Here is a 23,700-nt window from a genome sequence, read left to right as displayed (position 1 = left end):
GACTGGGATGAACTCCATCGACATAAATTCTTGGTCCAGTCAATCCGTTGTCCATTGCTCTGTACTACCTACCCTTATATACAATAACGCCCTTAAGTTGAATTAGCTTTTTTCTTGGTTTGCACAAAATAAAATAAACTAACCCAATGTACCATGTGAAAACATATAGAAGGCTAAAACTAATCCAGCTGAATGCGCTGTCCACATGTGGCCACCGGGCCTCTCAATTGTCCACATTGGATGTGAGCTCAGCCACTGACTCCAAACAACTTGCTTTCCGCCTGGTTCTTAGATTTTCCTTTTGCAGGTTTTTCACCCCCATCCCTCCGTGGCAGGGACATGAGGGAGAGGGCATCATCCAACCACACTAGAGAACCAACCCAAGGCATCCAGGTGGAGTTCAGCATGGCCCCGAGGAACCCCCATGTGAATACTTGCCTTTTTGCTGCTTGCCTCTGCCTTTGGAGAGGGTAAGTAACATGACTGTTGGGAGCTGAGGTGCCTATCCTGGATCAGGTAGTAGCCTCAAGAGGATGCGGGTTTTGAAGTCACTTTGAAGAACTTGGGGATCAGGGCAGAAGTCTCAAAGAAGAGCGGTCTACTCTAAGCACATTTTTCCCACCTCCCCCTCTCTACAGAGCCAATGATAGGGTGAGAACAGCCTCTGCAGCTGTTTTATGCCCTTTTTTAACCTTCCCCCTCCCGCTAAATATGAGCTAAGTGCCAGAACGATCCGGTTTTGGAGTTTAAATTGAGGGAAGCGGAAAGTAGGGCTCCCAGAATGTGATCTTAAAAATTATTCTCGGGATGAGCTGAAGCCTCTGAGCATGCGACAGATAGCCCTCTACACTCCAAGATGGTTAGAAAGAGACCGGGGGGGGGGGGGAGGGAATCGTGGGAGAGGCGATTGGATGACAACTGATGCTGCTCTTACAGTTTTATTATGGGAATAGTTAAGAAACGTGATTGGTGGAGTCCTCCAACCTTCCCACCAAGCATCACTTGCTGGTATGGCAACAAGTGCCAATCACATCCCCATCAGAGATTGGACCCAGATCGGGTGAGGGTAGGTGAGTGTTTGGGAGAGTACTCTTATCCACCCGTCAGATTGCCAGGTGGGTTTCGTCCATGAGCCAAGGACGGTTCCTGTTGGTGCTGAATGTAGGGCAAGAGCTGTATGTCATGTTTCTCCATCTCGGGTATCAGCGAGTAGCCATCATTAAGGGCGATTTTCATGTTGGCTAAAACGGATGCTGTAACAGCCCTGTGTATAACAGCTGTGGGGCTAGTTCTGATGTACATGTCTGGCTTCTCCTGAAAAGCCAGAAATTAGAATGAAGCTAAAATGGGCAGCTCTCATTAGCAGTGTTCCAGTATTAAATTAGATATTTTTGTGAAACTTTCCAGTCTGCTTTATGCTATTAATAGAGCCTTCCTTGCTCTAATCCCCCTCCCCCCCGCCCCCAGGTACTGGAGTCAAACTGTTATAATCTCTGACAAGTCCAGTGACAGGTAGTCTTTGACTTATGACCCCAACCGGGACCAGAACTTCCATTGCAAAGTAAAGTGGTTGTTAAATGAGTCACACTCAATGTATGCCCTTTTTTTGCCATGGTCGTTAAGTGAAAGTGTCACTGTTATACAAAACAGGCAGTCATTAAGCCAATCCTGCTTCCCCCATTGACCTTGCTTGTTGGAAGTTGGTTGGGAAGGCTGCAGATGGTGATCATGTGACCCTGGGGTATCCCAACTATCATTCGTTGCCAGGGGCCCAAATTTTCATCGTGCAAATGCAGGAACACTGGTGACAGTAGTAAGTGCGAAGAGCTGTCGTGAGTCACTTTTCCAGTCCCATCATAACTTTCAACTGTCGCTAAATGGATGGTTGTAAGTTGAAGACTACCTGCCTTGTGCTGGTTCAACACATTTAGCTACAACTTTTCAGAGGGCCAAGCTGAGGATTGGAAAAGGTTCCTGCTTCCGGCCTTGGAATGCTTAACCCAGTGACCACACTAGACCGGAATGTCCTGTTCCATAACACTAGGCCCAATGTCCTGTTCCATAACTCAGGGTGCAAGTGCCGTTCTTTCCCTCCTACAGACCAAGGACTTCTGCCTCTGAGAGTGGAAGAGAAACCAGGATGTTCCCTGTTTTAAACCTTGCTGAAATTTGGAAATGGTGTGTGGCACGGGAATTTCTCCTGTTTCCTTTCTTTCCAATCTCGAAAACAAGGCATTGCTTAAGATATTCTTTCCCAGCCTGTTAACCAGACAGACAGCAGATGAGAGGTGTATAGCCTAAGCCTTCCACATTTGGATGGTGTCAATTTGGAAGGTCGAAGCTTTAAAGTTAGCAGGGAGAAAGAGGCGTAAGGCAACCCTGTCTGCATTAAGTCACCTGCTTGCCACTGTTGACTGACTAGGCAAGTGGCAAAGTGTAGTGGCGCATGAGAGGTCCTCCACTGGAGTGTTTCTTGTGAGTGGGCTTTCGAGAAAGAGGAATTTGGCTGATCCTTTTCCTGATTTTTCAGGCTGTACAACTATTCAAGGATCACCCTTTGCCTTTTGGGGGCATGTCAAGGGTGCACTACAAAAAGTGGGTAGATCTGGGACAAGATTAACTCAGCTTTAATTTAAACATAGTGATAGACATAGTGATAGACAGGGCAAGAAGCAACGGATAAAAACTAACCAAAGAGAGAAGCAATTTAGAACTAAGGGGAAATTTCCTGACAGTTAAAACAATTAACCAGTGGAACAACCTGCCTCCAGAAGTTGTGAATTCTCCAACACGAAGTTTTTAAGAGGAGACTGAACAGCCATTTATCTGAAATGGTATAGGGTTTCCTGCCTGAGCGGTGGGTTGGACTAGATGACCTCCAAGGTCCCTTCCAACTTTATTCTTCTTCTTGTTGTTGTTGTTGTTATGTAACGTAAGTTAGTTCAGGAATCTTCCCCTCAAGACTTGCTATGCTACCTCATCAGGCTGGAGATTGTTCCTGTAGAAATGTGTGAAAAATATCAGGAATGTATACTAAGAATCTACAGAGAATCCTCGACTTGCAAACATACATTTAATGATGGTTTTAAGTTACCAGCAGGGGGTTGGACTAGATGACCTCCAAGGTCCCTTTATTATTATTGATCATCGCACAGTCAGCCAGATGTTCAGACTGGATTTGGCATTTTTGTCTACCTATTGAGTTGTTGTTGTTGTTGTTGTTATTATTATTATTATTATTATTATTATTATTATTATTATTATTATTATTATTATTATTATTATTATTAATCTCCTTTTGCCCATAAAAAAGTAAAATTTGGGAAAACAAGGAAGGTTGGGGCTGGACTGTGTGCAACTTTGGGACCCAAGCTATGCCCTCAGTTGATGGCCTTTCCCCATCTCAGATGCTCGGAGGACACTCCCAACTTCAGAGAAGAAAGAGGTTCTTGCGGTCCTTTGGAGATTTACAGGCTCATTGCAGCTTCTGTAGGCTTTAATTAATGTATACAAGGACTGAAAGCTCCAAAGCACCCCTCCCCCCTTTTGGGAAAAAAAAATCCAATCCAGTGCATCGCACAGCCCTAACAGACAATTCTAGGAGTAGAAGTTTTCCATTCTGCAGAGCAGGAATAGAAGCCATCGTACCACTCCCATAATCTATCACGTGATCACAAAAGCCCCGGGGAACTTAGCTATGGTTTATGAGTAGCCACTAGATTATGATGAGCCAGTTATAGCAGAGTCCTCAGCTTGTTCACTCAGATGCATATTCCACTGGATTCAAACAGGTTTTATCCCCAAACTGTAGGAATGCAGTCTTCAAGTACAGGTCTGCTTCTTTAAGGGGTAAAGCTCATTGCTTAATGTAGTTTTCTTTCCAGGAATGCAACCTGCCTTTTCGAAGGCTGCAGCCATGCTTCTCTTGCACTACTGCTACAGATGAGAAACCCAGATGTGGCATGTTCTGTATCCCTATTCCTGTCCGGAGTGAAAAGTTGCTTTGTGGAAGGATGGTTTGGGCAAGGGAGAAGGACTGAGGCAGTGCTTGATCTTCAGGAGAATTCATCTGTAGGCGTTTAGGAGGAAAGCATTTGTAGTTTATGTAAGATACTATGTGTGATGGCAATCACAGGGCATGCAGGAACTGTTAAAGCTATACATCCATTGCTGTGAGGATGTCCTGTCTCCATTGGGTGGTTGCTATGGTGGCCTCTTCTCATCAGGAAACCTGGCTCCACTCCCTTTTCCCACATTCATATGTCTGTGTCTCCCACTGCCTGGGCTACTCCTACTCTGTTCCCTCTGCTGCAGAGACACCCTGCTTTAGATCTGGGAGGGGCGCTGCCTTTCTGTCATGTGAACATCCTTTCACTCCCCCTCCCCTATTTTTGGGTGCAGAGCCTTGGGGGGATACTTTTGATCTCCAACCTTGCTTTTATCTAGTGCCAGAGGGGGCCCAGGCAGGGAATTTCCCCCTGCAAACTCCACCACCCAGGTGCAGCCCTCTCCCTTAGATGGTGGAGCCTGGCTGGATGGCCAGAAGGCTTTTGTACAACTCTGCACATATGTTTGACAAAATGCACTTAGCCCAGCTCTGTGTGGAGAGAGAAGCCTGTGTGGAGTTAAAAATTAAAAATTAAAATGCAGGAGATCTGATTTTTCATTGCCTGTCTCTCCCACACACTCTGTCCTTTTGCCTTCTGCCCCTATTTAAACCATCTAGAACAGGGGTGTCAAACCCACAACATTATGTGACGTGTCGCGATGTATCGTGACTTTTTTTTTCCATTGCCAGCAATGGGGTGGGTGCAGTTTCGGCATGAGGCATCCGGCCTGTGGGCCAGCAGTTTGACACCCCTGATCTAGAAGCTTTTGTAATGGAACCAGGGTTGCTGGCCAGCACATCTAGATCCTCTTCTCTGTCATGGGCAGAGAGAAGAGGAAAATATGTACAGTAAGAAAGGTGATTGGTAGAATCCTCCAACCTTCCCACCCAGCATCACTTGCCATCCTACCAACAAGTAGGATAGCAAATACCAATCCTAGTCCCATCAGGGATTGGACACAGCCAGGTGAATGTAGGTGAGTGTTTGGGAGAGTACATTTATCCACCTGTGACATCCATCAAGTGGATGTCAGATGCACAGCCAGTGACCCGTTGGCTAATTTTGAACACAGGTTTAGCACTTTTCTGAAAGAGAGCTAAATATGGGTCCATGGAGGAGGCAGAAGGGCATAGTATAAAGCAGAATGGTCACTGGTAATGAGCTACCTGCATCTTCATCTAGTGCCGCCAGTGCTTTTTTTGTAAAAGAAAAAGGTGCCGGAACTCACACATGTCATACAACCCGCCTTGCCTACCCTACAAGGTTCCATCCAAAAAAGGTGCCGGAACTCCGTTCTGAGCGTTCTATGAGAAAAAAAGCCCTGAGTGCCGCAATGGAATTCCAGTGATGGCAGCTAATCCAGTTTTGTTCCTGTGGCTGGCCGCACCTGGAAGTAGATGAAGTTCAGCCGTGGTATTAGAGCAGAGCAGGCAAAATTGTGCCATTCCAAGCCTCAGGTAATTAAAATAGCAATAAGGACAGCCCTATGAAATCCTTTTGTTGGCAGAAGAATGAAAAAAACATTGTAATGTGGTAAACGCAGTAACATGCAGCTAGCAGAACCCTGCTTTTTTTCTTTCCTTTCTTTTTTTTACACTGTAGATCACTTGAGAGCATTAGTCCTATTTTTTAAACAATGATCTGGAGCTGTTCTAAAAGAAAGCTAAACTCATATTTTTTTTTAAAAAAAACAGGTCTTTCAAAAACATGCTAGAGCTTTACTTGCTAGGAGTGGAGTGCTGGTTAGATTTTTGAAAAGTGCTGGTCAAGCCGTACGTGAGTAATGAAGTACCTAGACCAGAGGTAGGCAACCTTGGCTCTTTTATGACTCGTGGACTTCAACTCCCAGAATTCCTGAGCCAGCATGGCTCAGCTTAGAAACCTCTCCCTTTCCCCTCAGCATGGCTGGCTCAGGAATTCTGGGAGTTGAAGTCCACGAGTCATAAAAGAGCCAAGGTTTTGCCTACCCCGACCTAGATCAATGTTTGATCTCCTGGAATTCTGAGAAGTTCACCCATTTTAAAGCGGCCAAATTGTAGCATCAACAATTTGTAGAAAAACACAGAGGGTAGATGCCAGGTGTCTGATCTTTCCCACAAACTAACCCAAATGGCTACTGTACTAAGGGTAGGCTTTCAGCAAGTGGCTGATAGGACCTCGGCGGATCCCAACTTGTCCGCATCCACAATCGTGCTAGTGATGAATCAGGTTGGATGGTATCAGTCATCAAAATGGTTTCAGGAGAAGAACCCTTCCACTACTTTGAAACCAGATTCAGCTAAAGATGACTCCGAATCACCTTAGCTCGGTGCTGAGGATGAGGCAAAGGCAACCCTGGTCTATGGTATGAGGGAATGGCCTTGGGAGACAGGGGGATGAGAGGGTGCCTACGAAACAGACAAGGGGAGGGGAAGGCGCTACTGTTGCATAACAGGCAGAGAAAGAAACTGAGAAAGGAACTCCCCCTAATGTACCAGGCTGTTATCAGAGGCAGCTGGAGATTTATACTTTCAGATTTGTAAGATTCTGTTAATGTTGCCTTGCAATAAAGTCGAATTAGCTCATCTGGTTGTGTTTCCTGTCTGGTCTACCTGGGAAGCCTGACACCTTGGGAGGGCACGGGATAAAAAAAAAGTGGTTACCAGGCATATTGATGCTACAATTAGGGTGTCAGCCTTCCCAGACAAACCAGATAAGAAATGCAACTGGATAAACTAAGTCTACTTAATTGTAAGGTTACATTAACAGACTCTTGCAAGTCTGAAAGTACAAACTTCCCACCTTCACTTTTAATGGCTTGATCCATCAGGGCAGGTCTCTCCTACGTTTCTTTCTCTGACCATTAAGCCACGGGGGGCTCCTGCCTCTCTGGTCTGATTTTTTTTCCAATGAGCGTCTTTTTCTCTCATTTGCCAGAGTGATCCACACATTCCATTAGGGAATGCACAAGTGAACCTATTCCATCTCTCTCTCTCTCTCTCTCTCTCTCTCTCTCTCTCTCTCTCTCTCTCTCTCTCTCTCTCTCTCTCTCTCTCTCTCTCTCCTCCCTCCCTCCCTCCCTCCCTCCCTCCCTCCCTCTCTCCCTCCCTCCCTCCCTCTCCCTCCCTCCCTCCCTCCCTCCCTCCCTCCCTCCCTCTCTCTCTCTCTCTCCCTCCCTCCCTCCCTCCCTCTCTCCCTCCCTCCCTCCCTCTCCCTCCCTCCCTCCCTCCCTCCCTCCTCTCTCTCTCTCTCTCTCTCTCTCTCTCTCTCTCTCTCTCTCTCTCTCTCTCTCTCTCTCCCTCATTCCTAGGCCTAAGTCATTCTGGCTCTGAGATCAAGCAATCAAATGCTTCCTGATCATTTTCTCTTTCCTTCTCAACTCAAGATTTCCTTTTTCCTTTTCTCTCTTAGAATGCTGGGCCACAGTCCCTTGGGGCCCAAAGTGCTGGCAGAGTCTGTTCTGAATTCTAACGCCATGTGCATGACCCTGCCCTGGCTGACCCGGCGCCAATTTGGACTCTGTGTGCGCAGCCCAGAAGCGATGGCTTCAGCTTTACAAGGCATTCACCTCGCCCTCCACGAGTGCCAACACCAGTTGCAAGAGAGGCGCTGGAATTGTTCCGACCTGAGCAGCGGGAGCACTGTGCTTCTTAACAGTGCCATTCTGAAGAGAGGTGAGAAGAGGATTAAGTGGGAGAAAATGCCGGGCTTGGGACAACCCCTTCGTTGGGGTTGGTGGGCAATAAAAATGGGAGTTGGTTCGTCTCTCACTGCCCATGGTTCCCCTTCTATCCTCTCCTTTCCCTCTTTACTGATCTAGTGTCCACAGAAATGAAGTAACGTGGGATTACCGAAGAACAAGGAGGAATGTCAGCGAACCTGGGCGATTTGGCATGAATAGATCTATTTTAAAAATGTAAATGTAAGCCTCCCGAAGGAAGATGCTGTGGATCTTTGTGTGTAGAAAAGGAAGCTGCAGCATTTTGTTTTCAGGCCTAGCTGGTCTTCATTTAGTTACTAAGCCTCATGGATAAAGCCCTTTCCCCCCCATGGCTCCTTAAAGTCTTCAAATATAAGTTGCTTCATGATTTGTTTCATGAAGATTTGTTGTAGGTCATTAGAAATTTAAACGGGGAGAGAGCAAAGCTGGTGAGTGAAATTGACGTGGCTTATGAGCATCTGCATCTAGAACGTATTGTGAGAATAAGAATCAGAAATCTGTCCTCTTCATTTAAAAAAATAGCTTTTGATTACCCCTCCTGGGTTATTTTTAAAATGCTACAGTAGGTCTTAAAAGAGCTGTGGTAGTGCAGTGGTTAGAACAAAGTGCTGCAGGCTAAGTCACTGTTCATTCCAAGAGTACGATTCTCACTGGCTCAAGGTAGACTTAGCCTTCCATTCTTCTGAGGTTGGTAAAATGAGGACCCAGATTGTTGGAGGCAATATGTTGATTCTGTAAACTGCTTAGAAAGGGCTGTAAAGCACTGTGACTAAAAGGTTACAATCAGGTGCCTTAGTGGGTTTAGGGCACCAATTTTGCTTCTGATTTTGTCCTCCTACCCCGCCCCCCTGCAAAGTCTGGGACAGTTATGCTCTTGTAAACTGTTGATTTGTCAACACAGTTTAGCAATTCTCTGGAAGCTGAAAACTGGATATGGTCAGCTGAGCCTTCTGTTGCCACCTCTGATTTAAGTATTAATCCAGTTTGGATGTTGAAACCAAAAATAGAGTATTCCAGTTGTCCAGTGTCTGGGAAACACTGAGATAAAGGGCTCGTTTCTGGAGAACAGTAGGCAACTTTAATTGTACATCCTTCTTCCACAAACTGACTGAAGTCTGTGGGCTACAAGCCAAGGTTTCTTGAGGCCTGGGTAACAAGAATTAGAATTTAGGTCCATCACAGCTGAAAAGCACCAGGTGGGAATGTTGATCTAAGCCAGAAGTCCCCAACCTTTACTGCTAGGTAGCCCGGTTGGGCGGGGGGGAGTGCAAAAGGGGACCAGCCCGCCACTTGTGAAGTTGAGCGCATGCACACTGGCCCGCTGCTTGTGCAACTTGAGCTCCACATGCACATATGCAGGCCAGCCAGTTGCGTGGCCCAGTTCTGAATAAGGCACAGCCCAGTAGTGGGCCACGGGCCAGGAGTTGGGGACTCCTGGTCTAAGCTGTCTGAAATGAATTCTTCCTTCATTGCACATTGTACGATGTAGCCAACTATCTTCAGTTTGAGAGTAAAAATGGCTGCCCGAGGAAGAGGAACAAGTAAAGGTGGTAGGGGTAGAGTGTAATTCCTGTAGGGCTGCTGTCAGCAAATAGCATCTTTGAGCTGCTCAGAATTGCTTTGAACTGGGAGACGGTGGCAAATAAATTTGATAATAATGATCTTTGCCCCATCACCTCAAACTGGCTTATTGATAAAGGTAAAAGTAAAGGTTCCCCCGCACATGCGTGCTAGTCGTTTCCAACTCTAGGGGCTGGTGTTCATCTCTGTTTCAAAGCCGAAGAGCCAGCGCTTGTCCGAGGACGTCTCCGTGGTCATGTGGCCGGCATGACTAGACGCCAAAGGCACACGGAACGCTGTTACTTTCCCACCGTCCCTATTTTTCTACTTGCATTTTTACGTGCTTTCGAACTGCTAGGTTGGCAGAAGCTGGGATGAGTAACAGGCGCTCACTCTGTTACGCGGCACTCGGGATTCGACCCGCCAAACTGCCGACCTTCTGATCGACAAGCTCAGCATCCTAACCTACTGAGCCACCGCGTCCCCTGGTTTATTGATCACTCCCACCAGATAGGAGCAGCAGCAGCAGCCACCAGCTGCTCCTTTTCTTTGCATCAGTAAGAATCCTGCGACTAAGCCTGGGCTGCTTTGGTTGGCTCACTCTCATCAGCTCCTTCCTCTGTTCCCGTATGTGTGCTGCGGAGGAAGGACCCTTCGCTGTGAACTCCAACTCCTAGCATCCCTCACCATTAGCTGGGAAGAATGCTGGGAGTTGACATTTAGCAACCTTAGGAGGACCGCCATCCTTTTAAGGAATGGACAAACCTGACAATAACTGCTTGGGCACAGTCTTCAGAAAAGGGATAATCTGTAGAAGGTTCTTGACCACAAGTGGAGTTGGGAAAAGGCACTCTTGATGATGGATTCCTGACTTGGAAGGGTATGAGCAAGAGGAATCCTGCCAAAAGCAGCAGCAGCAGCAACTCATTGCTTTTGCCTCTTTCCACCCCTAGCCGGACCAACAACTGGGAACAGTGAAGAGCAGTGATTCTGATGCCTCTCCACATCCGTGTTCTGTGGGTGGCATGGCTGCACGCATCGTCTCCCAGGTGGAGGGAGCAGCTGAGAGCATCTTGCTAAGCCTGCCTGGTCACGGCTGCCCTTCTTTTCGCCCCTGCCTTTCTTCCCAGGTGCTGCCTCACCCAGGCCTCTTGCCTTGGCTGTGTTAAGAGTGGCCAACACCTGACTCCAGAGGCAAATTGGCAAGCAGCTCTTTTCTTTTGTCCTTTGCATCTCTTTTATTAATTGAGCTTTGAAGGAGCCGGTTCTAAATTTAAACCCGAGTTCAAAGCAAGGCCTCTGGGCAGGCAAGAGCTGGAGCAAGCTCCAAACCAAGCACCTGGGCTGAGCCGCTGCTTGATGTGTCAGCTGCTGCTTGATGTGTCATGAGTTTGGTGGGGCTCATCTGCGTTCACAGGAATAGGAGAAGCATCAGGAGACTAATGAAGAATGGATTAAGGAGGAAATGCCTAATAGGTGCCAGGGACTAGAGGCATCGTGTTCATAGATATCATGGCTAATTATAAAGCAAGTCTGTATCAATTTATAAACAACAGTCAAGAATTAAAATACCAGCTCTAGGCATGTGTGATGCTTAGCAGTCCTAATGAGTTCAATGCAACATGAGTAGGAATACTCATGTTTTTCAACCTGATGTTCTCCAGACGTGTTGACTTGCAGCGCATTAATTCCCAACCTGCCCGACAGTTGCGTCTGTGTGATTTTTCAAAATGTTGAGGTTCAACATATCTGGAGGCACCAGCTTACAGAAGGCTGTAGGCAAGGGCATATTTAGGCTATGGGGTAATTTAGGAGTAATTGTTTTTCCGAAGGGAATCCTGGAATTAGTGCATTAGTGAGGCAGGAAGATCCAGAAGTTCTTTAGGGAAGCAAGCTGTAACAACTCATTCATACTGTGAAAATAAATTATTTTAGAGTAGATTTTTAAAGGCCACCCACAGCTTTATTTCAGATTATTATTATTATTATTATTAGCTATTTTATATGCACAAACATTTAATTTGATGAAAGGATGAGAATCCAGCTTTCTTAAATCCCCAAATCAGGATTATCTCAGGTCTGGATTTAGGAATGAGAATGATGTAAAGTGGACAGAGTACTGTAGTCTTAAGTTAAAAAAAGAACTGAAGGAGTTGTGGGATTAAGGGAGACTTTGACCTACTCTAAACGCCCAAGAGTCAACATCACCTTGAACCCATGTATAGCAGTGTTCCAATATCTCAGGGGCTGCCACAAAGAAGAGGGAGTCAAGCTGTTCTCCAAAGCACCTGAAAGCAGGACAAAAAGCAATGGATGGAAACTAGTCAAGGAGAGAAGCAACCTAGAACTAAGGAGAAACTTCCTGACAGTTAGAACAATTAACCAGTGGAACAACCTGCCTCCAGAAGTGATGAATGCTCCAACACTGGAAGTTTTTAAGAAGAGACTGGACAGCCATTTGCCTGAAATGGTATAAGGTTTCCTGCCTGAGCAGGGGGTTGGACTAGATGACCTCCAAGGTCCCTTCCAACTTATTACTACTACTACTACTACTACTACTACTACTACTACTACTACTACTACTATTATTATTATTATTATTATTATTATTAATTAATTATTATTATTATTATTTAAAGTCTTCTTGGCTTGAGCCTTTAGCAAATTTATACTCTTCACTGTGTTTGCTTCCTAGGCTTCCGGGAAAGCGCATTTGTCTTCTCCTTGCTAGCAGCTGGTGTGACCCATGCAGTGGCAACTGCCTGCAGTCTTGGGGAACTACAAAGTTGTGGCTGTGCCAGACAAGGCACAGAGAACCAGAAACTGAAACTCACCCAGCTGCAGTCTCTAAGCCGGGGCAAAAGCCTGCCCCCTATGCCATCCTCGTTGTGGGGGCAACCCAGCCCTCAGGACACCTGGGAATGGGGTGGCTGCAGTGCAGATTTTGCGTATGCCCAGAGATTTGCCCGGCATTTTTTAGACCCACGAAGAAAACCCCGTGATGCTCATGCCCGGATGCAGCTACACAGTCATCGCGTGGGCAGAAAGGTAAGGTATGAAACCCTTGGGCAGGGTTTTGGAGGATGGAAGGATGAAAGTCTATCCGTGGCATAATGAAAGAGTAATCATGGAGATAATCTTATTGCTACGATTCTGCCACAGTTGCATTACTTGGTGTTCGTAGCAGTTAATCTATATCTGTTATCTGGTACAGTGTTTGAAATTCTCAGGATTCATGTTTTTTTAATGTTTATTGCTAATGTGTAGCTGTCACGGCCGTGGAGATGAGTTTGAGAACATAAAGTTATAATAGTAAATGTGGCTCGACTAAATTCAGATTCTTTTCCCAAACCATGTGTTGAGATAACTGCGGTGTGCAAGAGAAATACATTCAAACCATCTACTCTCAGAGGGAAGATGCCTGCTGTGTTTCTGCATGATTTATCATTCTCATTATGCTTGCTTCCATTCAATAAATCTACTGCATTTCTACATTAGATTTAGCAGAACTATTTATGTTATTTATTCCCAGTATAGGGAGGCATTAGGATTTTCTTCTTTTGCATGAACCTCTGATGGAGCTTGCTTCTGTTAATCGGATAGTATGCTTGGAATAGCTGATCCAACAGAAATACAATTGCTGAGCTCCTCTAAATGAAAGTTTCTCATATGAGAGAGTGAACTGTGCTTACATTGATGCAGATGACAATTCTCTTGGTAATAAGAAATTTGGGAGCAAGTTTATTTATTTATTTATTTTATTTATTTATTTGTTTTTATAGACCGCCCTTCTCCCGAGGGACTCGGGGCGGTGTACAGAGGAAGGAAGAGATACAGATTGAACAATAAAAACAATAGTAAAACAAACTGGGACCCCCAATTAAAGCTATCATGCCAGGCCGGATTGCTGGAACAGGAAGGTTTTTAAATCGCGCCGGAAGGTGCGGAGGTTGGGGGCCATCCGGATTTCGGTTGGTAAGCTGTTCCAGAGGGCTGGTGCACCCACTGAGAATGCCCTCCCCCTGGGGGCCACCAGCCGACACTCCTTGAGCGGTGGCACCCTGAGGAGGCCCTCTCTGTGGGAGCGCACAGGACGGTGGGGTGCTGACATTGGCAGAAGGTGCTCCCGTAGGTAGTCCGGACCCATGCCATGTAGGGCTTTGTATGTCATTGTTAGCACCTTGAATTTCACACGGCAGGCAACCGGAAGCCAGTGCAGCGCACGGAGGAGAGGTGTGATATGGGAGTATCGGGAGGCTCCCAGGAGTGTCCGTGCCGCTGCACTTTGCACCAGTTGAAGCTTCCGAGTGGATCTCAAGGGCAGCCCCATGTAGAGAGCGTTACAGTAGTCTAGGCGAGAGGTCATAAGGGCATGGGTGACTGTACGTAAGGCATCCAGGTCCAGATAAGGCCGTAGTTGGCGAACTAGTCGAACCCGAGAGAAGGCCCCCTTGGTCACAGCTCCTATGTGATCTTCCAGGGAGAGCTGCGAGTCTAGGAGGACACCCAGGTTGCGGGCCCTATCAACAGGTGGTAGTAACTTGTCCCCAATGTTAAGGGATGGGACGTTCTGAATATCCTGGCTTGCCGGTACGTACAGCCATTCAGTCTTGTCCGGGTTCAGTTGAAGCCTGTTCCTCCCCATCCATTCCCGGACCGCTTTCAGGCAGCGGGACATCACGTCGAGGGCATCACTGATATTGTTTGGAGTTGAGATGAAAAGCTGGGTGTCATCAGCATACTGATGGTACCCTACTCCAAAGCTGCGAATGATCTCACCCAGCGGTTTCATGTAGATGTTGGACAGGAGAGGCGAGAGGACCGACCCCTGAGGGACTCCGCAAGCGAGAGGCCTCGGTGTCGACCTCTGTCCCCCTGCCAGCACCGACTGCGAGCGACCCTGGAGAAAGGAGGAGAACCAACGCAGAACCGTGCCTCCCGCTCCCAGTCCCCTGAGGCGTCGCAGCAAGATACCATGGTCGATGGTATCGAAAGCCGCTGAGAGGTCTAATAAGACTAGGACAGAGGAATGGCCCCTGTCCCGGGCTCTCCAGAGATCATTCATCAGAGCGACCAATGCCGTCTCCGTGCTGTAGCCCGGCCTGAAACCCGATTGGTACGGGTCTAGATAAACCGCTTCATCCAGGATCTGAGGAAGTTGGTGCGCCACCACGCTCTCGACAACCTTCGCAAGGAAGCGAAGATTGGAGACAGGACGAAAGTTATTCAAAGAGGATGGGTCCAAGGTGGGCTTCTTGAGGAGAGGTCTCACCATCGCCTCCTTCAAGGCGGTGGGGAAGTGACCCTCACTCAGAGAAGCAGAGATGACCGCTAGGAACCAGCCTCATGTCCCCTCTCGAGCTGCATAGGCTAGCCAGGAAGGGCACAGGTCCAGTAAGCAAGTGGAGGCGCTCAACCTTCTCATAATCCTGTCCACTTCCTTAGGAGTTACAGGATCAAATTCCTCCCAGATGACGTCGACAAGACTGTCCATGTCTTGTTCTTCCAGCTCAGCCCAGTTGGAGTCCAGGCCAGTTCGAATCCGAGCAATTTTATCCAGCAGATATTGACCGAATTCCTCGGCTCGACCTTGCAAGGGTTCCTCCCTCACCTCTTGGTTTAATAGGGAGCGAGTCACCCTGAACAAGGCAGCCGGGCGATTATCTGCGGACGCGATGAGGGTGGAAAAGTAGTTGGATTTTGCCACCCTTATCGCAGCGAGATAAGACCTGGTGAGGATTCTTAGTCGCAATTGGTCGGATTCGGATTGACTGGATCTCCAACGGCTCTCTAGGCTCCGTCTCCGACGCTTCATCTCCCGGAGCTCCGCGGTGAACCATGGGGCTCGCTGGGATCTGCGCCGGGTCAGAGGCCGCAAGGGTACAACTCGGTCCAGAGCCTCCGTGGCTGCCTTTTCCCAGGCTTCCACTAAGGCATCCGCCGAGCTGTGAGCAGGGAGTGCATGCGTGTCCCTAAGCGCTGCCTGGAACTTATCAGGGTCCATTAGGCGCCTAGGGCGGTACCATCTGACTGGCACCGTACACCCACGGTGGGGGGTGGCAAAGGGAAAGTCTAGCCGCAGGAGGTGGTGATCGGTCCATGACAGGGGCGTAACAGTTGTGGCACCCCCACCGATATCATCACGCCACCGTCCAGACAAGAACACCAAGTCCGGGGTGTGGCCTCTCTCATGAGTCGGTCCAGAAATTATTTGCGACAGGTCCATGGCCGCCATGGAAGCCATGAACTCCCGAGCCAGTTCAGACGATCCTCCCAGGGACGGTAGGTTAAAGTCGCCCAAGACCATAAGTTTTGGGAATTCACGAGATTGGATGTAGTGTAGGCGGGTCGCACCCAGGAGAGGGGGGAACCCCTGAGGGCGTGCAGTACTGTGCTAGAGTATTGAACGAGCATAGTCACAGGTGGTTCCGGGAAGGCAGTCCCCTGGATGGTGAATTTGCAGGAGGGTCGAGTCGGGTAGGTGGGTTTCTGGATTGTCGCCCTGCCACTGCCACTTGGCCGGGCGAACCCCCAGAAGCAGGCCACTCCTCATCCTCTCACGATGGGTTGTGTCTCTGCTTCCGGAGGTGGTTGTTGTTGTGTTGTTGTTAGCTGCGAAGTTGTGTCCGACCCATCTCAACCCCATGGACAATGTTCCTCCAGGCCTTCCTGTCCTCTACCATCTTCTGGAGTCCATTTAAGCTCACGCCTACTGCTTCAGTGACTCCATCCAGCCACCTCATTCTCTGTCGTCCCCTTCTTCTCTTGCCCTCAATCTTTCCCAGCATTAGGCTCTTCTCCAGTGAGTCCTTCCTTCTCATTAGGTGGCCAAAGTATTTGAGTTTCAACTTCAGAATCTGGCCTTCTAAAGAGCAGTCAGGGTTGATCTCCTCTAGGACTGACCGGTTTGATCGCCTTGCAGTCCAAGGGACTCGCAGGAGTCTTCTCCAGCACCATAGTTCAAAGGCTTCAATTCTTTGGCGTTCAGCCTTTCTTATGGTCCAACTTTCACTGCCATACATTGCAACTGGGAAGACCATAGCCTTGACTATACGCACTTTTGTTGACAAGCTAGTTTATAGACCTGCTTAAAAAGTTGTCTGAATACATCATCATCCAAAATTGAAGCATTCTGCACAATTCAAGCAAGAAAACTGGAAAATTAGTTATTTTCTAAAAACATAAATGTGAGTTTATTTTGACTCCTATCTGAGAATATGTTCTATTGTAGAACACTTTCCACATTTATCCTGACGTCTTATACAGATGCTTTATACGTATTGAGGCTATAATGGATAGAACTTGGCACAGCAATAAAATAGGTTTCAGAATGAATGAAACTGAAATACATCGTTGCCCATCAGTTTGGAGGCTATGTATCAGACAGGCCTCTGAGAGGGGGGAGTGATGCCGCCCTCCAGCCATTGTTTCCCTGTAAGTAGTCCTTGGAATTACGCTGTAGAAGAAATATTAGATCTCCAAAATCAACTGCTTTGGATAGACCTGTTCTCTATTAAGTTATCTAGTACCTTTACAAGTCACCCAGTAAGTGGCCATCGCTATGTCTTGTGGCAAAGAATTACGCAGGTTCATTATTCACTATGTGAAGGCATGTTTTCTGAGATCTATTTTAAATCTTCTCATCCACTTTACAGGATGGCATTTGTAGCATTTTGAGACAAGGTGAAGAACTTTTCATTATGCCATGGGTGTTTTTATTCATCTATTATATCCCTCTCTTTTTTTCAAAGCTAAAGAGTTTGGAAGAGTAGTTTTTATCCTCATAGGGGATGTTTGAATTTATGTCCTCCTCTTAACATATTTTTTCCAGCTCTGTTAGATATTTTTCCCCAAATGTGGCAACAAAAGTCTATCCACCTCTCACGCCAGATGTGTATATACTGTACATTTATATAGGGTTATGATAGGGTTAGCTTTTTTATTCTGTATCTTTTCTAATCCTCTCTAGTGTGAAATCTGTCTTTTCTATACTGAATAGTCAACACTTTCACTGAGCTACCCAGTACAATCCCAAGATCATTTTCCTGGTTGGTTAAAGACGGCTCAAAGCCCACCAGCGTAAATGTGAAATTAGAGGGTTTTGTTCCAACATGTATCACTTAACACTCACTTAAATTGAATTCCATTTGCTGTTTGGCTAACCATTCACCCAGCTTGAAGAGATCCTTCTGGTGCTCATCACAATTCCGCCTAGTTTTTAACCTCTTAGAATATGTCAGTGTCATCCATAAACTCAGCCAGCTCATTGCCTAGTTCTCAAGATTGTTTATGAATATCCTCGTGGGATTCCACTTCTTTCCTCTTTGAGAAAATTGTCCATTTAATCCTATTGTGGGGATTTTTAAAAAAAACCAGTTAGTTTTTAAAAGACACTTCCTCTTATCCATTGATGCTAAGTTTACTCAAAAAGCTTTGGAAAGGAAATTTCTCAAAGGTTTTTTTAAAAAATAAAATAAAATCCAGGTATATTGTGTTGACAGAGTCAGCTGTATCCACATGCCTGGTTGGTACTCTCAAAAACCTCTAAAAGGTTAGAGAGGCCAGTGGCATACATGTCTACATGAAAGCTATATATCGCAAGTACATGTAGTCCTCAGCTTACAGCAGTTCATATAGTGACTGTTCAATGTTACTACAGCACTGAAAACAGTGACTTACTATCGTTTTTCACATTTACAACTGTTGTAGCAGCCCCATGGTCACATGACCCAAATTCGGATGCTTGGCCACTGGCTCATATTTGTGATGCTTGCCGTGTCATGTGATCACCTTTTGCAACCTTCTAACAGGCAAAGTCAATTGGGAAGCCAGATTGACTTAACAACCTGAATAACGTAACTGCAGTTATTCACTTAACAGCTGTGGCAAGGAAAATCATAAAATGGGGCAAAACTCACTTAACAAATGTCTCACTTAGCAACTTAAATTTTGGGCTCTATTATGGTTGTGAACTATCAGTACTCTCCAACATATCTTGAGATATGATCAGACATTAAGAATCATAGCCTAGTAGGTGTGTTGCACATGAATAGGTTACGATATGGTATATAGCAGGGGTAGACAACCTTGGCTCTTTTATGACTCGTGGACTTCATCTCCCAGAATTCCTGAGCCAGCCATGCTGAGGGGAAAGGGAGAGGTTTCCAAGGTGAGCCATGCTGGCTCAGGAATTCTGGGAGTTGAAGTCCACGAGTCATAAAAGAGCCAAGTTTGCCCACCCCTGGTATGCACTCAAAAATAAACCAAGAATTCTTTCTTTTCCCCTTCTTTTCTGCACTCTTCCCTTCCCCTTTCCCTCCCCTATTTTTCCTACTATTTGTTTTTTGTATTTTTTCCCTTTTATACTATAAACCAATAAAAAAGAGTAAAACAAAAACAAAAAAACCAAGAATTTTAAGTGCCAAAATGCACTCAAAATTTGGATTCTGTTTATCCGCAGATGGCTTATCCATGAATACACTGTTTGCTGTGATACTTTTAAAAAATACTCATATACTCACGGATAAGCCCATCCATGGATAAGCTCTCAATTTTTTAAAACTAAAATAGCATGAAAAATAGATATTGTAATCTATGGATTACCCAAGGATAATCCAATTGTGGAAATTAAAACATGCCAACATTTTGAGCATTACCTTATGTATGAGTGGCTCATTCTTGGTTAAAAATTTGAAAGTCGGTTTACTCGTGGATGTGAGTATATGTCAGTATATACAGCATTTTGGTATTAGAAGCTCAACTAGAAAGGTGGGGGAATTCTGGGAGATTCCAGACTAAACAAAGACTGGCTTGCTCTATAGACTCAAGACAGTTGAGTTAACACTTCCAATTTTTTTGGCTGATGCTTTTTTATGTAGTGCATGGCTTAATGATGGATTGGCTTGATAAAAGAAGTTTATCAAATATAAGCTGGCTTTGGATTCTCTGAAAAACCTACATACAGTTCAGTCAGCGCCCCTCAACCCTTTCCATAGGTACTGCGCATTTCAACTCAATTGGTGGGATCAAAAGAAGCAAGGGATTTCAACCTTTTTCTACAGCTAACCTTCCCTTCTGATTTCTCTTGGCAGGTGGTGTCGGAGCTGAGCAAGCGCAGATGTAAATGTCACGGCCCCTCTGGGAGCTGTCAGTTTCGGACATGTTGGTTAGCAGCCCCGGATTTCCGCCACGTGGGTTCCATCTTACGGGACCGAATGGACTATGCCACACTCTCGCGGCTGGACAACAGAAACTCGGGAGCCTTCTGGCCACGACTCCCCGGCTCCCATCTGGCCAAGCACCTCATCTTCTACGAACCCTCTCCTGATTTCTGTGAGCCAGATCCGAGCCTAGGTTCCTCAGGCACCCACGGTCGCCCCTGTGTCAAGAGCAGCCCACGGCCAGATGGCTGTAGCAGCCTGTGCTGTGGCCGTGGCCACAACATGCTGCAGGAGGTGCGAGCTCAGCGTTGCCAATGCCGTTTCCATTGGTGCTGCCATGTGCAGTGTGAGGAGTGTCCTTCCACAGAATGGGTTAGTGTCTGCAAATGAATAGGGAAGGCCTAACCCTTTACTCCGTGCTCCAGCCAGCCGTGTGACAAGTGCCAGCTGCAGCATCAGCCATAATGATTAGAAGACCAGCTTTGGGCTGCTGATCTACTTTCTGTGGGTCCCTTGCTCCATCCTGGAAACATACCTGGTCCTTTCAAGAGAAGACTTGCTTCCAATAGAGGGTGAGCAGCGAGGAAGAATTCCTCAGAGAGATACCCTTTTGTCTTCTCTTGACCGCCAGCTTGGTCCTATTTCAGTTTATTGCAAACTGCCCTATTTGATTTAATGGGTGGAGAATAGACTTGATCCTGTCCTGCCACTTCAGGAAGAAACAAACAGAACCAAAGTGGCAAAATTTCTTAATTGGGGCTAGATTCTTCACAGGCTAGAGTCAAGGAAGGGAGACATGTTAAAACCAGCATGGTCCCAGAATCTCAGAACTTCTCCTATATGAGGACTTGGAACATTAAAGCTTTAGTTGGAGGGTGTTTGCTGTTTGCAGCTAGTAGGAGAAATAGACTGTCATTTGGGGACAAAAATTAGCAGTATATTTGCAAGAGTTGCAGTTGTTGCTAATAGCACAGCCCATTGGCAAAATTGAAACTGGGGTGCTGTATTGCAAGGTTAATTTATTATTTTGCTCTTTTACTGATCTATATTTTGTAAACCTGTTTGGTATAGTTAATGGAGGGAAAGATGGTCTCTAGTTTTATCTGGGAAATCACATTCATTCATTGACTTTTTTATCTATTCCTTTTGTCAATCTGCATATGTCATATGCTTCCCCTCAGTAAACATGAGTTCTCCATCTCAAGCCCATATCTTCTTGTGTTTGATTAAAGATTTCAGAGTCCATTGGCTATAACAGATTAAATTATTTTGCTACCTTTCTCACGTTAGTTTCTTGGTTAAAATAAAATGATTCTCATGATTTTCACACCAAACACTACTGGCTAAAGGGTTGGTGTCACCAAGAAAACTTTGGTTTCCTGGATCACGGACTGCATTTCCTTCGCGAAGGACTCTTGGCAAGGGATGGGCTGCACCTCACAAAAACAGGGGAAAATGTACTCGGAAAAAGACTGGCCCAACTCAGCAGGAGGGCTTTAAACTAAAATTGAGTGGGAAGGGTAAATCTTCAGAATCTCTAGATCCCAAAACCAATCATAAATCCCAAGAGAACAAATCAAACAATGAGGTGGGCAGAGATGGGAAAAAAAAACACTCAAACAACATTCAGGAGGTGCAGGAAACATACCCATGCACAGGCACAAAAGCCTTAAATGTTTATATACAAATTCCCAAAGTTTGGGGAACAAACAGGGTGAACTAAAAGCAATATTACACGAGGGAGGGTATGACATAGTTGGTATTACAGAAACCTTGTGGGACGAAACCCATGAATGGAATGGACTGATGGATGGATACAAATTGTTCAAAAGAAACAGGTCTACAAAAAGAGTAGGGGGAGTTGCACTATATGTAAGAGAACACTACATATCTACAGAAATGCACATGATCAAAGATAAAATCACTCCAGAATGCATATGGGTCAATATAAAAGAGGAAAAAAGTGACATTACCATAGGTGTATCTTACAGACCACCCAAACAATCAGAAATAGATGCGCTCTTTGTAAACAAGTTAACAAATGTATGTAGGAAGCATACCACAGTAGTAAAGGGAGGCTTCAACTATCCAGATATTAACTGGGAGACAAACTCTGCAGTGAGTGAGAGATCAAACAGATTCCTAATCAATCTAGCCGACAACTTTGTCATCCAAAAGGTGGAGGAGGGAACTACAGTAGGTGTAAAGCCATACTGGATTTAATTCTAACTAATAGAGAAGAAGTGATAGAGGGCGTTGAAATTGCCAGAACCTTGGGTGAAAGTGACCATGTCATACTGGAATTTAATATAACACAAACACTAGCAGCAGAAAACAATCCAACAAGTGTCTTGAACTTCAAAAGAGCTGACTTTAACAAACTCAGAGAGAACCTAGGGAAGATCCCATGGATGAAAATCCTAAAGTGGAAAACAACCCAAGAAGCATGGGAAACTCTGAAAAATGTAATCATAAAAGCCCAGACCAGCACAATACCACTGAAAAAGAAAAACAAGAAATTCAAGAAGAAACCAGCATGGCTGCACAAAGATCTCTCTGACAAACTGAAAGACAAAAAAGGATAAATACAAAAATGGAAAGAGGAGCACATAACTAAGGCCAATTATCAGCAGACAGACAGAACATGCAAAGATGAAGTCAGGAAAGCAAAGGCTCAGAATAAACAAAGACTTGCAACAGAAATCATGAATAATAAAAAAGTTTCTTCCAACATATTAACAACAAGAAAAAAGTCAAGGAAACCGTTAAGTGCACTAAAGAGAGAAGATGGCAAGGAAATAACAGGCAATAGGGAGAAAACAGAGCTGCTTAACTCATACTTTACATCACTCTTCATGCAAAAAGAAACCATAGCCCAACATACCAAAAAAAAACCACTACAAAAGACAAATTAGAAACAAAAATTAAAATAAGCAAGAAAATGGTAAGAGAACACCTATCCGACCTTGACAAATATAAATCACCAGGGCCTGACAGATTACATCCCAGAGTTCTGAAGGAGCTAACAGATGTTATCTCAGAACCATTGCACCACATCTTTCAAAAATCCTGGAGCACCGGGGAAGTACCTGAGGATTGGAAAAGGGCTGATGTGGTTCCCATCTTCAAGAACAGGGGGGGGGGAAACAGACCCAGGAAGCTACAGACCAATCAGTTTAACATCAATACCCTGGGAAGATCCTAAAAAAAATAATCAAAAAACAGATCTGCAAACAACTAGAAGTAAACAAAGTTATAACTAGTAGCCAGCATGGTTTTGTTAAAAACAAATCATGCCAAACCAATCATTTCATTCTTCGACAAAGTGACTAAACCAATAGACCAGCGAAATACTGTGGACGTAGTATACTTTGACTTCAGTAAGGCATTTGATAAAGTAGACCACAACCTACTCCTTGGTAAGCTAGAAAAAGGTGGAATAGAAAACATCACTACCAAATAGTTCTGTAGCTGGCTGACAAATTGAACTCAATGAGTAGTCCTCAACGACACTACATCCATATTGAGAGAAATAAGCAGTGGGGTACCACAAGGTTCTGCCCTAGGCCCAGTATTCTTCAATATCTTCATCAATGACTTAGATGAGGGAATTGAAGGGGAACTCATCAAATTTGCAGATGACGGACAGGAGTAGCCAACACCCCAGAAGACCAACAAGGATCCAAAAAAAATCTTGACAAACTTGAACAACGGGTCCTAATCAACAAAATAAGTTTCAAAGTGGAGAAAAGCAAAGTTTTACATTTAGGCAGGAAAAATCAAAGGTACAAGTACAGACTGGGCAAGACCTGGCTTAAAAACAGTAACTGTGAGAGGGACCTTGGAGTCCTAGTGGACGATCATTTAACCATGAGCCAGCAGTGTGCAGCAGCAGCCAAATAAAACTAATATAATCTTGGATTGTATAAGCAGAGGCATAGAATCAAGAGCACGCTTTAGTACTGCTTTATAAAACCCTAGTAAGACCACACCTAGAATACTGCAGCCAATTTTGGTCACCATATCACAAAAAAGATGTTGAGAGTTTGGAAAAAAGTCAGAGAAGAGCAACTAAGATGACCAAAGGCCTGAAGACTAAAACATACAAAGAACAGCTGCAGTACTTGGGTTTGGCTAGTCTAAAGAAAAGAAGAAATAGGGGAGACATGAT

General features: G+C 45.4%; 1 protein-coding gene across 1 annotated transcript; it reads left to right on the top strand.

Annotated features, from left to right (window-relative positions):
* Positions 1-318: 318 nt before the first annotated feature.
* Positions 319-19,919, top strand: WNT10B (Wnt family member 10B; the record flags this gene model as incomplete). Its single annotated transcript, XM_083351583.1, has 4 exons — positions 319-470; positions 7,500-7,762; positions 12,065-12,417; positions 19,461-19,919. The coding sequence occupies exons 1-4, from the start codon at positions 340-342 to the stop codon at positions 19,917-19,919; spliced, it is 1,206 nt and encodes a 401-aa protein (XP_083207709.1). The 5' UTR covers positions 319-339.
* Positions 19,920-23,700: the final 3,781 nt, after the last annotated feature.

Source organism: Vipera ursinii, assembly GCF_947247035.1.
Source record: "Vipera ursinii genome assembly, chromosome: 2".
In the NCBI taxonomy this organism is placed as follows: domain Eukaryota; kingdom Metazoa; phylum Chordata; class Lepidosauria; order Squamata; family Viperidae; genus Vipera; species Vipera ursinii.
The sequence above is the reverse complement of the archived record's forward strand: the minus strand, read 5'-3'. Positions and strand labels throughout refer to the sequence as shown.